At 49.4% G+C, this 14,761-nt stretch overlaps 1 protein-coding gene across 1 annotated transcript; it reads left to right on the top strand.

The window, feature by feature from the left end:
• The first annotated feature begins 1,011 nt into the window (after positions 1 to 1,011).
• Positions 1,012 to 14,437, top strand: RP1L1 (RP1 like 1). Its single transcript, XM_055345816.1, has 4 exons — positions 1,012 to 1,620; positions 7,608 to 7,749; positions 9,306 to 11,376; positions 11,449 to 14,437. Exons 1-4 carry the CDS (start codon positions 1,012 to 1,014, stop codon positions 14,435 to 14,437), a joined length of 5,811 nt encoding a protein of 1,936 aa, XP_055201791.1.
• Positions 14,438 to 14,761: the final 324 nt, after the last annotated feature.

The raw sequence follows: 14,761 nt of genomic DNA, 5'->3' as shown, positions 1-14,761 counted from the left end.
AGAAGGGAAGCCAAGGCAGGGTGCAGAAGGATTGGGGTTGCCATGCGAGGAGAGCCATGCAGCCAGGAGGCCTGATGGGAGTGGAGGAGAACTGTGGGAAAGAAGCAGGAGCTGAGGCTTGAGGAGGCAGTGAGAAGAAAGCCTGAGACACCCTTGAATTGTGGAGTAATGAGCCTGAGCTGCTTCTGCAGATGCTGGAAAACAATTTGAAGGGTTTGTCACATAGAAATGTCCAGGTAAAAACTGGGCTTCAGGACAACTTGGCCAGCAGGTGCACAGAACACAGCATAGCAACCTGGACAGGGAAAGCCTGTGGGAGGCTTTTCCAAAGTCCCAGGCAAGACAATAGGGCTTCCCTGAGGTGGGAATAGAAATGAACAGTTGGACGAATGGGCTTGCCCCTATCAAGACTGGGCTAAGCCCCATGTTGATGGCAGTGGGCTGGGGTGCTCTCCCATAGAGTTCATCATGCATCTTTGAAACACTTTGGAGGGATAAGAAAAGGGGGGAGGCATTCTTTTTACCACAAAGCAAGCATCACTATATAATAAAGAGAAGACATGGTGGCATCTTCTTTCAGTTACAAGCCTCAATGTCTGTACTCCTGTCCCTGAGGGGTTTGGTACCAAGGCATTCTGCTCAGCTGGCCTGAGACACATGAATCCAGAGAGCTGGCAATTCCCCTGGGTTATACATGAGACCTTGCACTATGCAAGGCCACTAGGGTTGCATGTTACAGGTGAGATCCACCAAAACACAGATTATGTCATTAACCTCCTAAGTCACAAAGGTAGTAAGGGGGGGTGGGATTTGAATTCATATCTGTCCCATACCAAACCTTTGGCCTTCCTTCTATTCCATCAAAATGGATTAACCATTTTGAGAGGTACAAAATTGGGATGGTCAGGAAATACCTCTGTAACAAATGGGAGAGGGGAAACAAACTCCCTTGGGTTGCTCTCTGACTCCCCTCTTCTTCTGATCCATTTCAGCTGCCTGGGTCTATCTGCCATGAACAGCACCTTGAGAGATGCCCAGGCCCCGAGCCACCGTGAGTGCCTCCTGCCTTCTGTGGCCCGGACCCCCTCTGTCACCCAGATCACGCCAGCCAAGAAGATAACCTTTCTCAAGCGAGGGGATCCCCGGTTTGCTGGGGTTCGCTTGGCTGTTGACCAGCGCACTTTCAAGAGCTTTGGTGCTCTGATGGACGAGCTCTCTCAGCGGGTGCCTCTCTCCTTTGGGGTGCGCTCTGTCACTACGCCCCGGGGCCTGCATGGCCTCAGTGCCCTGGAACAGCTGGAGGATGGTGGCTGCTACCTCTGCTCTGATAAGAAGCCCCCCAAAACACCCAGTAGGCCAGGATGGCCACAGGGAAGAAGTTCATCTGCTCAGCAATCAAGAGATTTTGAAAGTCGGTGTGAGGCACCAGGAACATCCTCTTCCTGCAAGGGTCCTAAGGCCCCAAGGAGGATAGTGCTGGTTAAGAATGGTGACCCTAGATTCCAGCAGACAGTGGTTCTCAGCCATAGAAATACAAGGAACCTGATGGCCTTTCTCAGCAAAGCTTCAGATCTTTTGCATTTTCCTGTGAAGCAGGTGTACACCACGAGTGGGAAAAAGGTAGGCTATTGGAGTGTGCTATTTCCTATCTGGACCTTAGATGCAATGCGGGGAGCAGGGGGTGGTTACTCCTTACAGCAGGACACTGATTGCCCTGCTAATAATCAAAGGTGAATTAGAGGAGTAGAGACATGCAGTCAGTTAAACAAGCAATTATTATTTGTATTTTGGCTACCATTTAGTGAGCGCTTAGTGAGTGCTAGACACTGTGCCTTGAACGCTTTCATTATTTTCTTATCCAATCCTTCTATTAGCTACTACCACCTATTTCAGCGAGAGTTCTGTGCAGAAAACAAAAACTCTTCGAAGTACCTTGAGCAGAAAGTAATCTAACACAGGGCATTAAGGGATTTCTGAATCTTTGGACAGTTGGAGGCATGAGCTCTAAGCTGGATCTACAGAAATAGCTCCCAGGGTTCTACAGGAAGCTACTAACCTGGCTGAAGCTACTGTGATTTTTGAGTTCAAGAATACTTCTCTGTAGGGCATCCAAGGTTATAAAACTAGGGTCAGGAAACTGCCACCACTGCATCTTGATGCTCTTGACATGCAGGAGCCCTGGGGTGCCAGGTCTAGCCGCTGCTGCCTCGACTGCTGTGGCCTCCTGGTGCCCACACATCTGCTTCACAGCAACAACAATCAGAAGCAAGAAGAGATGGTGTCTGCCTCACTTGCTTTCCCAGACTTGATCAAGTGCATCTAATTGATGGAGAACCCCATCTGCATATAGCTCAGACCATGAAGGCTAGTGAATATAATTTTTTGCCTTCCCAGCTTCTGCAGAACATAAATGTACACCATAGGTGGGCAGGATGGAGGTGGCTTGATCTATCCCACAGTCTCACCATAATCTAATCCTATCGCTATTGAACGCTGTTGAATCTTATCACTATTTTCCCACTACTTAAATTTACGAGCAACAGCTACAGCAGCATGTTCCCACCTAAGAGTGTAGCTGTCTTTCCTACAATCAAACATATTCATCTTCCCCTCAGAATCACATCAGCAATATACCGTCCATCCTCCAGGCACAAGCCCATCTTTTGTAGCCTCTGTCTTAAGATTTAACTATCTAGTCCACAGCCACCAAAATATCTTATATGAAGTGCTAGAGGGAGGTAAAGGCAAAACAGAAAATTGATTTGTGCCTAGCAGAGCTGTGAAGAAAACTAGGTTATCCGCTGCATCGCCATTGATAGTATGAGGTTTCCTTCCATGGTCCATTTCCTGTTCCCTCTGCCCTCTGCCAGCACCTCAGCTGAATGTGGTGATGGATATGGAGGAGCACTGGACCACTTCCACCACCTAAATTATGGTGTGTTTACTATGTGCTAGTATGTGTTACATCATTCTTGTGGACTCTGAGCCCTTGGAGGTCCTTCCTGAGCTATTGTGGTCTTGTGTTAATTTTTACCATTGAATATGGAAGCCACAGAAAGCACCCAAGGGATTCCTGGGCTTTAGATGACTTTTTCCATGATCCTATTTGCATAATAGCAGCTCTATTGCCCCTAACCAAGTTTGAATAGGATTCAAACTCCCATTCTTAGAGACCCATTACAGAATCAATCACCCCATGTGACACAGAACTCCCCTTGTTGCCTGTTGGTTCATTGTTGCCAGGATCCTCATATGGCCAAGTGACTGTCTCAACTTCCAACTTCACGGATCCATTGTCGTGTCTCCTGGTGGGAACATTTTCCCTTGCATCTACAGACCTTCAAACTAGCAGAGCCTGAAGTTGTTGGGATGGGAAGTAAAATATTTGCAGCTAGGTCATAGGTGTAATAGTGAAAGGAGCTGCTTGCATTTCCACCCCTTAATTCCAAAGGTACCTGTTGTCTGTGGAGAAACAGCACTGTACTATATGGTGGTTACCAGTCCAGAGCACATATCCCGTCCTGCAACATAATGCCTCAACATTGTAAAGTGATGCCTTTCAGCTGATGCCCAAACTGAGCTTCCCATGGAATGATCCACTGTTCTATAAGTTACAGCTGCTTTTGGGTAATAGGGTATATGGCTACACGGTGAATTCCATGGGTGTTAGTGCATTGCCTCACTTCTTTTGCTATACAATCAGTTCTTTGGATAGAAGTAATTTTCATGGATTATGGCAATGATGCATGAGGTGTTCAGTAAGTACATGGATGGTGATACTGGAAGAAGGATGTGGGCAAGGAAGGAAATATATATTTAAAATTAGTGAATTTAAAATTCCAGTGAATCCACATTGCTTACCCTCCCCATGAGGGAGGTGTTCAATGTCATTAGCTTCCCACGAGATGGCTGGCTGAATACCTCAAGGTTTGCTGCAAACTTGCTCGCAAGTGTTTTGGCACAAGTTTAGCATGGATCTCTGTTCTTGGCAGAGGGTCCCCCTCAAGCAGACTTGGCAGTCAGATCTACATGAATAGGGTAGTTTATATTTCCAGTTCATGTTATTTTGCCACTCTGTTCATGAGCCAGTTGAGCGCACCTTGGGGTGGCTGGAGGAAAAGAATGACTGACATCCATTGGGCAGGTCATTTGTCCACATGATTATCACCTTCTGGTGAGCATCCAATGGGACTCAAATATTCTCACTTAATGGACCCATTCTGGGAAACCCATTTACAGATTCTTCTCTAGAGTTCCTTGTCACCAACCCTCCAGTCTTCTTCCTTCCAAGGCCCTATTGTCAGATTGAACTGCTAACTACTGCCTATGCATTGCCATAGAACCTCCTGCCATTGCTCCTTCCATGAAAAGTAACCAATCAAATCACATTGTCCCTTGTGCTTTCCTACCCCACTGCCCTTTAAGGTCCTGCAGATGGGTCTGTGATGCTGCAGCAGTCAACTTTTGCCTCATGTCAGAGTATCCTGTGAAACCATCTGAAACAAATCAGCATTTTATTCTTCAGTTAACTGGCCATAGGGAACTTCCCCAGGAAGTTGTAAGTATGCAGGCAGGAGAGATGGCAATGCAGCAGAAGCTAGTGACCTGGGAGTGGGACTCATGCAATTTACTAATGCCTCAGTTCAAATGAAGTCTGGAGCCTGATCTAGTACATACCACTCCGTCCTGATGATGGAGTGCTGCTTTGACATACTTGTTTATGGTTTGATGGAGCATATAACAGTCATTTCAATTATAGTTCAACAACTAGAAGAATAAGTTTCTGCGTGGGATGTTTGGCTACAAGAGAAAAGAGATTCTTTTACAGTAATAGTAGAAGCATCCAGGTCCTCTGGCCATCCTGAGCTGAGATTTTAGACCTTGAGCTTGCCATTTTCTTTAAGTCAGAGAAGCTAGCCTACTCCATAGTCCTTGTAGCTCTCATTCTCATTATAAGGGTCTATCATGCCAGTCAGTGATGGTCAAAGTCTTGCTCTCAGTAAGCATTCATCCTACTATCAGAACTAATCATTCAACAACCTGTTTTTATCACTTTGTGCCATAGGCTACCAGTATTCCATTGTGACCAGATTGTCACTGCCTTCAAACCCAATCTGGTCAGATAACTATTCCAATATTTCTATCCTTGAGGGTCTACTGCCTACAACAACCTCTGATATCGTACATTGAATCAGTCATACCTACAGAGGAAACAGAAACCTCTGTAGGTATCTTAAGCATGAAGAAAATAACTTATACATGTTTCAATTATACATGTATATTGTATACAAAACTTACACATTAGGGGATCCCTGGGTGGCTCAGGGGTTTAGCCCCTGCCTCCAGGATCAAGTCCCACATTAGGCTCCTGCATGGAGCCTGCTTCTCCCTCTGCATGTGTCTCTGCCTCTCTCTCTCTCTCTCTCTCTCTCTCGTCTGTCTCATGAATAAATAAATAAAATCTCAAGATTAGAAATCTGGAGGAGAGAATAGGCTTGGTTTCTAGAAATAATTTCCAGAGCATCACAGAATTGACCTATCTGGGTGGATTGGATGCCTCTAACATGATCAAGCAAGTGGGTTGTTGGGGTGATGTTCCTGGAATAATTGAGTTCAGTATCAGTCCACCATTGTTCTGATTCCAGACCATTGTTCTGGTCTGGGATCAGATAGGTCATGTGACACTGCTGTCTGTTGATATTCAGAAAGCTGGTGATGGGGTACAGGAACAATGAGTGTGGCTTTTGCCATCTCAGCTGCACATGCCCCTTTTCATATTTGACTTTTTTTCTTGTGGCAGCAGTCAAGAGAAAAAAAAAAGATGGCCTCTGCTTCAATGTCATTTCTCCTAGCTTGTGCAAGTTCATCTAACTGTTGGAAATGATTTCATGGTTAGAATTCTAGCTGCAAGGGAGCCCAGAAAATGTGTGTATAGAGCTGTGTACACTCTGCATTCCTGGAAATTACAACAGAAAGGGAGTAAAATAGAGGTTGACTAGTCTAGGACATGACATCTACTGCACAACCTCATGAGGCAATTCATGCTATCGTTTCCTTTGTATAGGTGAGAAAATTGAGGGACAGAGGTCAAGTAATTTGTTCATATTTGCATAGCTACCAAATGATAGAATTAGTATTAATGATTTCAGAGTCATAAGAAAACTTCTAAATTATGGCACATTTACTATGTACCAGCATGTGCTACATGCAGAGTATATGAGAAACAAGGCAGGGTTCTTACCTTCAATTAGCTACAGCTTAGTGGGTAAGGGGAAAGGGAGACAGCAGGTACAAAAATAAGTTAAATGAATAAAAAAATATCAGCGTATTATTATATAGACTTACACCAGAACTATTACAGTCTCTGTGAACAAAATGGTCTTATTGCTCCCCAGGGCAGGCTGTGGCATAATTATCAGTTTTTAGGTCTTCAACTAAGTGAACACTCTCAATACACTCTAAGTAACTTTCTTTTTTGTGTGTGGATCCTAAAGCTTGACATTTTTTCTAGAATGGGAGCACCATTTCGCCCTGAGTTCTTTATCTCCCTCTTAGAAAATATGATTTCTTAGAAGTATGACTACATCTATAAATTCATAGACTTGGGTCATGTTTGTATTTTTGTGTTGGACTAGAGCTCTAAATCAACAAAGAAATGTACCCAGTAGTTCAAAACAAACTTCTAATTAACTAGATTGAAAGATATGGTGTCTAACTAATTTAATGCCATTTGTGGAGAGAGGTAGCAAGAGTTCCCTTTTTCTCATTTCCTTGCTAATGAACACACCCTTCTAATTTGAGAAAATAAAGAAGAACAGATTCAGTCCTTTGAAGATGAAATTAAATCCCCTAACACTGCCAGTTACTATATAATGTCATAAATAGTACAAAGTCTCACATATACAAGGGCCTCAGGTCCATGTGAAATTTTTCTAAAAGTAGGGACCTATTTCTTGGAATGCAGTGAATGCTCAGCATCCAGCCCAGGATGTCCTGGGTGGCAGGAGGGAAAGGATGGCACAAACTTCTGAGCAGGAGCTTAGGGAATCACTGGGGGAGCCTGTAGAGAGAGCAGTCTTGCCCTTCTCTGCTCCAAAAAGGCTGAAAGCAGAGGCAATGGGCTCAAGATTATACTGGAAAACACAGATTAGACCCAGGAGAGAACTTTGTGTGGGAAAAGAGTGAGATAGTGAAATCATATCTCCTTAGGGAAGCTGGAGGCCCGTCTGCTCTGGTTGCTTTTAAAAAATACTTGTTCTGGAGAGTGCAAGTGAGGGCAGGGAGGCAGGCCAAAGACTTCTTGAAATGTTTTCCACTTGAGGCATCCAGAAGAACCCCTAGGAACCTCTGAGGAAACCACAGGCCTCATATACCAGGTGGAGGGAGGGGTGTAGGTGGAGAGGAAGGTCATGGTGGAAGGACCTCAGCCCCCAGCTAGTTATAGAGATACTATGGCAAGCCAATAGGATCCTTCCCTTGAATCAGAATTCTGGAATGATATGTGCAAACTTTACGAAAGGGCCAGAGTGATGGGATTCTTTCTTTATCTATGTCTCCCTGGGCAGAAGATGGGTTCTGCATACTAACTCAACACTCTCCTTCTTCAGGTGGACTCTCTGAAGGGTCTGCTCCACAGCCCCTCAGTGCTAGTATGTGCTGGTTATGAGTCTTTCAAACCACTGGCAGTGGAAGATGCCAGAAGATATGGGACTGAAACTTTATCTGGGCAGACTTCAAGAAACAAAACCGGTGAGTTAGTTTTGGCATTTCTCCAAATTTGTTTGCACTGGATGGTGGTTCAGTAGGAGTGGGCATATATTCCTCCTAGATAATTTTAAAAACCTGCCTTTTGGCCCCAGTTCTTGGGTATCCCATTTGTTTTGGGTCACCCTTGCCTTTTCTTCTTTCTTAGTGCCATAGACCTTAATTGGGTTGAAATTTGGCTGGCACGTGAGAGAGGGGAGTCTAGTATTTAAAAAGAACAGGGACTAGAAGATCTTTAAGTTTCTAGGATCCAAAATAAATTTTATTAAGGACCATAGTGGGCATGACATTATGGAGACAATGGACCATGGGTATGTAGCATTTGCATCTTTCAAGAGTCATGACTCCCTTAGACAACAGAAGAAGCCAAATGGACTAAAACTTGTGATAACCATCTATCCTTCATGTATTCGTCTATCTATACATCCAGCTGTATATATCTCCAAAAAGCCTACTATGTGCCAGAGTGTAGGTGTTGTTATTTGAAGACACATTATTTTCAAGGCATAATTAACAACTACAGGTTGAAACTTTAAGCAAAATCATTGGAAATGGACAAATTTGGTGAACAAACAAAATAATATCCTTTGTGAAAAGCTGCTAAGAAATGACAATAATGGTTTTGGTGATCACTGCATGCCAGGTGCTAGAGGTACAAAGGCCTGTTAGCCACAGAGCCTCCTTGGAAGGAGCCCCCAGTCTCATTAGGTGCTTATGGAAGAGCAGAACTTGATAAAACCTTCTGTCCAGACAGATTCTAGTGGGCACATCTGTTTTTTTGCTCGCCATAGGCTTAGCCTCCACTAGCTTTTTCCTCTTGCTAAGCATTAGTTCGGGAGATGAAATGAGAAAGTACTAAAGATTTCATCCTTCCTTGGGATCACTTCTCTCTTCCTACAGTGGCTCTTTTTTCTTTTTTTCAAGGCTAGAGTGCAGGCTTGACTATCAGGGCTTAGTATTGTGTATCCACATCCTTCCTTGCCATCATTTATCAACTCCAAAGCTTGATGAGTGTTAGAATGATAAATCACCACTAATAATTGCAAAGCATTTTTACAGTTTACAATCAGGCACCTATGCAGCAGCTTATTGATTTTGCTTCCTGTGTTGGGGGTGGGCATGAGCAGGGCTAGGAGTTAGCTCTGGCTACTGCTGCTCTGCCTTCCAACTCTGCTGTTTATCAAGAATCTACTTTGTGCTAGCAACTCTGCAGAAAGCTTTCTATGCATTGCCTTGCATCATCAAAACAAACCTGCCATTATTATTTTACAACTCAGTAAAGAGGCTCTGCCAAAAGCTACACAGCAAGGAAATGGCAGCATTGAGACTGAATTCAGATCTCAAGTTCATCTCACTAGATTTTCTGGTTCACAAATTGCAGACTGTGTATTCATTCTAGAATGGTTTCTGCCCTTACTTTGTGGTTTTGGAGGGTGTTTAACTAATGAAAGGCTCATGATTAGCCTTTATTCTCCTACCCTGAAGCTTTCCCTAGTAGCTCACTGTCTTTCCTCTTTTCTCTTATTTTCATTGTGTGCCAGGAGGCTGGGGGCCAAAGGCCAAGCAGAGTGTGATCCATTCAAGGTCCAGGTCAGGCAGCCGGCCACGGGAGTGCTCCTTGCTGTCAGAGAGGTCTGGTCTCAGCGACGCCCCGGGATCCCTGCATTGCGCCCAGATGGGCCCTGCTCCTGACGGACACCCTCAGGACGTGCCTGCCCACCCTGGCCCATTGGTGGCCAGTGATGATGTTGAGAAGAAGGTCCGCATGAATGAGGATGGCAGCCTATCTGTAGAGATGAAAGTCCGCTTTCACCTACTTGGCAAGGATGCAGTCTTGTGGTCCAGGAGGGTGGGGAGGGCCAGTGCCCTCCCGGTAGCCAGTGAGGGGGTCCCTGTCCTGGAGGAGGTGGACTCCCTCCACTGTGTGTGGGAGGGCCACCTTGGGGGCTCCTCAGAGCCTGGGGCACAGGGACTGGGGCCCTGTGGGGCAAGAGGATATGAGGAAGCCTTGGGCCGAAGCCGGTGGCAGCCAGGGTCCAGGTATGAAATCTGGATGAACCCCCTGTACTCCACCCAGGGAGATGGGACAGATTCTCGGAGGAGATCCAGGCTGACCCAACACTCCCATTCCCGGAGGCCCTGTAGCCAAAGGTTCACCAGCAGGAAAAGAAGCAGCAAGGACAGTGTCAGCCCTGCCTCTAGTGACAGATGCCCCAGAGACTCTGAGCCAAACTCCTCATGCTGCTCCAGGTCTCCAGGGAGCAGCATGGGCAGCTGTGACCTACAGTCAGCCTCTGGGGCTGTCTCTCAGAGAGGAGCAGGGTGGGAAGGGGGTGGCCCATCCAGGACGAGTGAGAGCCCAGGTCCACAGGGAGCAGGGCAGGGCAGCAGGGAGCACCACAGCCGCCTGAAGGCCCAGACCCAAGGCACAGCTGGTGCTCTTTCTGACTCCTCAGGGAGTGCTGGGTCTCATGAGGAGTCTAGTGAAAGGGGTGAGCAACCCCAGGGCTGCCCAAGCAAGACAAGGGCTGTGACTACTTCCCGGCCAAAGACCACCCAGAGGGAAGGTCTCAGTCCTCCCACAGTGAGTCCCTTGTTTTTGAGGGATGAGGACTCACAGGAAGAGGAGAGTGGACAGGGTACCAGGCACTCTCAGGCTAAGGATAGGTCTGGGATGAGATGGCACCTGGCTCTACGTCATTCTGGCTCTAGGGACATTGCAGGAAGCTGTTCTCCACCTTCTGCCTATGCCTCAGTCCCAGGCAGGAGAAGAAAGCAGAAGGGTAGAGCCAGTGCTATGTCCTTACCCAGCCGAGGGGCTCAGAAAGGCCACCCCAGGCAGCATCACCGCCCACTTGACTCACCTGTGCCCAAGAAAATGCCTGGACCTCCCAGCAGAGCCAGGGCCCACCCAGATGGCCCAGCACCACACCTTTCTGAAAGCTCACCTAGTGCCAGGAACCGGGCCTCCCAGAACATAGGGCCATCCTCCTCTGCCTCTCTTCATTCCCAGTATGCTCTCATTACCCCTGTGAGCAATTCTGAATGTGCTTCCAATTTCTACCCCCCATATTCCCTCTCTGCTGAGACTGAAGGGGACCCTAAACTCAGGGCAAGCTCACCAGCTCCCACACCTTCCAACACATCAGACTCTTTGGGCAACCAAGCTGATGGGCTGGACAAAAAGCCAGGGGGCGACATTCCCAAGCCTTCCTGGCCTTTAGATCCGCCAGGTGGACAACCTGAGGGAGGGATGCTAGGAACCCACCGAGGCTGCAGCTGCTCACCCATCAGCACATCCATGTTCCACGGGACCCCCAGTGATGAGACGCATGCCCCGCAGACCTCCCAGCCATTGGGCAGCCAGGGAGTCTTCTCTGAGGTCTGCTTAGAATGCAGCAGATACTGTCCCACTCCCCCAAGGACATGGCCTTTTGTCAAGAAGCACGCTTCTTGCAGCAGCAGCTCCAGTGCTGACTGCGGGCCAGGTCGGGGGGAGCTGGGGGAGGGAAAACTTGATGTGTGGCACCCACAGCCCCCCAGCTGTCAGCCAGGGGCCGTGGGGAAAGCAGTCAAAGCCTCGAGAAGGGGCAGCTCCAGCTGTGGTCCCAGGTCTGGGAGAGTATTCCAGAGGAAAGTTGCTGGTGGAGGGAAAAGCCTGGAGGAGGAAGAGAGAGATGGCAGAAAGATGCTGGGTGCTCTGCCCCGAGCCTCACCAGACACTGTGGTCCGTGAATGGTTGAGCAACATCCCAGAGGAGCCCATACCCATGAAATGTGAAATGGTGGGTGACAGCACAGATGTGGCAGGGGATGACCCAGAAGACCCCAAGGAGGATCCCGTTGGCCGACATTCCCCAGAATGTCTAGGGGAGCCAACCCAGGTCAGACAATTGTTGCACGAAGGTGCTGCCAGCGAGAAAGCAGAACCAGATGGAGCCCTCCCAGTGCTTGGTGATGCTCATTCCAAGTCAGGAGAAGGTCTTCCTTGTAGCGGAGTTTCACAAGACCCCAGGGAGGCTGGATCAGGCAAAGGGATGGCTGTGGACCGTGGTGTGGGCCAGTGCATGCTTCCCCACAAGCTCTCTGCCTCCATACAGGTCATGAAGGCACTGATGGGCTCCAAGCAAGGCCGGCCCAGCAGCCTCCCTGAAGTGTCCAGTGCAGTGGGCAGGAGGCTCAGCCGATCTGCCCAGGCCCTTATCACCTGTCTTGCTGGGCTCCACTTCTTTGATGAAGACCTTGGGTCTCCCACTGGCCAAGTGAGGTTCATAGACTCTCCTCGGTACCAGGAGCTCTTGAGCATCTTCCAGGCTCTGTGGCCAGCGTGTGGACTCAGGCGAGGTGAGGTGAACTCCGGCCCTTGGGAGCTGGGCCGGTGCCAGGCTCTGCCAGGCCTCAGGTCCCATGTCATGACTGAGGACCTCACACCAACGTCCTCATCTGGTGTGGATGTCGGCAGTGGCTCCGGAGGCTCAGGGGAGGGCAGTGGACCCTGTGCTATGGACTGTGCCATGGTCCCTGAGAGGATAACACTGCCCTTGAAGATCCCCTCCCCGAGACAAGATTCTAGAACCTCTGAGAACCGAGAGGATTCGCGAAACCAAGAGCCAAGTGGTTCCACAGCCTCTTCAAACTCCCAAGCATGGGCTTGTGCCACCAGAAAAGATGAGGCAGAAAGAAACAGTGGACAGCATGTGCTAGGCAGTAACCTGGACCCAGTAGTTGACAACACAATGCAAGAAGAGGAGGTACAAGTAGAGAAGAAAGTCAGAGAAGAAAAAGAAATAGCAGAACTGCAAGGAGAGGGTGTCCCAGGATTTCCAGAAGAGGAAACAGTCATGGGACAAGAATTGTCAGAGGCCAACTCTCAGGCTGGGGAAGGTGCACCAGAAGATAAGAGTGTGCAGGAAGAGGAAGCAGGAGACCCTGCCTCCCCCACACTTTGCCCTCCAGGGAGGAAAGAGAAACCCACAGAGCCCCCTAGGAGCCTCAGCGAGGGGCATTCAAATGCCAGTGAAACTGAGAGTGACCCCAAAGTCGAGCCTGGTTTGGAGAAGCTGCCCAAAGCAGCTGAGACATGCCATGAGCAAAGCCAGGTCAAATGCACCCAGGTGTCTGGGGAGAAGAGCTCTTCTGCGGTCCGCAGGGTGTCTCTGGACCCCGACCCCCTCTGGGTGTCCAGGTTGCTGAAGAAGATGGAGAAGGCCTTCATGGCCCACCTTGCCAGCGCCACAGCTGAGCTCCGAGCCCGCTGGAGCCTGCAGAACAATATCCTGCTGGACCAGATGGTAGCAGAGTTGCATCAAGACCTGGGCCGGCGGCTCGAAGATAGCATCGAGAAAGAGCTCCGGAAGGTCCAGAGCCGGGCAGGGGGCAAGATGCAGGGGCCGGCCAGGGAGGGCCTCAGGTGGGAGATGTCCCTGCAGACAGAGCAGCGCAGGCGCCGCCTCCAGGACCTGCGCCGCCTCTCGGCCTTCTCCAGGCAGGCTCGAAGCCAGGGGCCGCTGGCCCTCCCCACAGAGGATATGCCAACCGTCAGTGGAGCCCTGGGGGCCTGGCAGGCTGGGGAGGCTGAGGAGGAGGAGTTTTGTCCCTGTGAGGCCTGCATGAGAAAGAAAGTGATCCCCAAGTCCCCAAAGGACACAATGGAGGCATCCAGGGCACCCATCAAAAAGGCCTTTGACCTGCAGCACATTCTACAGAAGAAGAAAGGGGGATGCACTAGTGGGGAGGCCAAAGAGGCAGCCCCTGAGAAGAGAGGGATGGAGCCGCTTCAGGGGCACCCCTTGGGGACAGGGACTGTCCAGGAGTCTGATAGAGGCCTGGAGTTGGGGTTAGACCAGGACTCTGGGACAGAGGAGGGGGGTGAGGGTGAGAGCAGTCAGACCCTTGGTAGAGAGGGAGACCCCCGAGTGGGACAGGGGGAGGCATCTGTTCAGAAAAGAGAAGGGAGCACAGGTGGGCCAGGCAGCATCCCAGAGGGAGCAGGTGGGGAGGAGCTGAGCTCTGGGGGGAAGGAAGAAAACACAGAGGAGGGCTCTGGGGCTGAAGGCAGTTTGGAAGGTGAAGACTCAGGAGGAGGTAACCGAAGCCCAGGAGATCAGAAGGATGGTGACAAAAGTGAAGAGATCCAGGAAGCTGAAGGCGAGGGGCAGCCAGAGTCAGAGGGAGAAGGAGAAGAGGAGAAAGAAGGTAGCCCTCAGGTCGACTGGGGCCAGGGCCAGCCAGGTGAGACTTCTGGAAACAGCAGCCCAGACCCAGAGGGGAAGCCAGCGCTGCCCCCTACCACAGGTGCAGACAGCCCCCGCCAAAGGGCAGTCTGGAAAGCAGGCCTTGCCTCCTCCAGCATGGCATCTCTGGGAAACTGCTCTCAGCTCTCCCAGAAAGGTTCGGAAGAAAAGCCCTTGAACGGAGACATGAGGAGCATTGAAGAGGAGTCCGAGGAAATCCCTGGTCCAGAGAGAACCGGCACAGGCATGTATCCAGAAAGCTCCACTTCTGAAAAAGAAGGGGGCCCCTCGGGCCCAAGGACTCCAGAGCAGGAGGCAAGCAAGGCCTCCGGCCTAGAAGCTGCGAAGGTAGTTAAAACTATTGCTTTCACAGAAATGGGGTTTCAAAACCTCCCCGTGGACCGGACAGATGGCTTTGGCCAAGATGACTTAGATTTCTAGAGACCCAGCTGCAAGGCCGGTCATGAGTCTGTTTTTATTAATATTTTGTCCACGGACCTGGCTCGGTCCCCTGGAGGTGTACAAAGAACATGGAGAAAGATCAGGACTTGCCAAGGACACAGCCACACCACGCTGTCCCTGGCTTCTGAATTCTGGAGCTGGCCAATCCCATGCGCGGTGTGACAGAGGGTTATCTCAGATCTCCCTGTTATCCGAGGTCAGCTGGACCCCTCCATTTTCCTGCTGAGCCCAGGAGGATGGAACTGACTGGAAGTGTTCCAGGAGAGTTTTTGTTTGTGTGTTTTTATTTATTTATTTTTTTGC

Source organism: Nyctereutes procyonoides, unplaced genomic scaffold (genome assembly GCF_905146905.1).
Source record: "Nyctereutes procyonoides isolate TBG_1078 unplaced genomic scaffold, NYPRO_anot_genome, whole genome shotgun sequence".
Classification (NCBI taxonomy): domain Eukaryota; kingdom Metazoa; phylum Chordata; class Mammalia; order Carnivora; family Canidae; genus Nyctereutes; species Nyctereutes procyonoides.
This window is presented reverse-complemented; position numbering and strand designations above follow the sequence as displayed.

Bases quoted from the DNA above. Each gene is read 5' to 3' on its own strand.
- RP1L1 (XM_055345816.1), top strand. From the start codon at position 1,012: ATGAACAGCACCTTGAGAGATGCCCAGGCCCCGAGCCACCGTGAGTGC. The intron at 1,621-7,607 runs GTAGGCTATTGG...CTCCTTCTTCAG, and splicing joins ACACCACGAGTGGGAAAAAG to GTGGACTCTCTGAAGGGTCT. The intron at 11,377-11,448 runs GTCTGGGAGAGT...GAGAGATGGCAG, and splicing joins AGCTCCAGCTGTGGTCCCAG to AAAGATGCTGGGTGCTCTGC.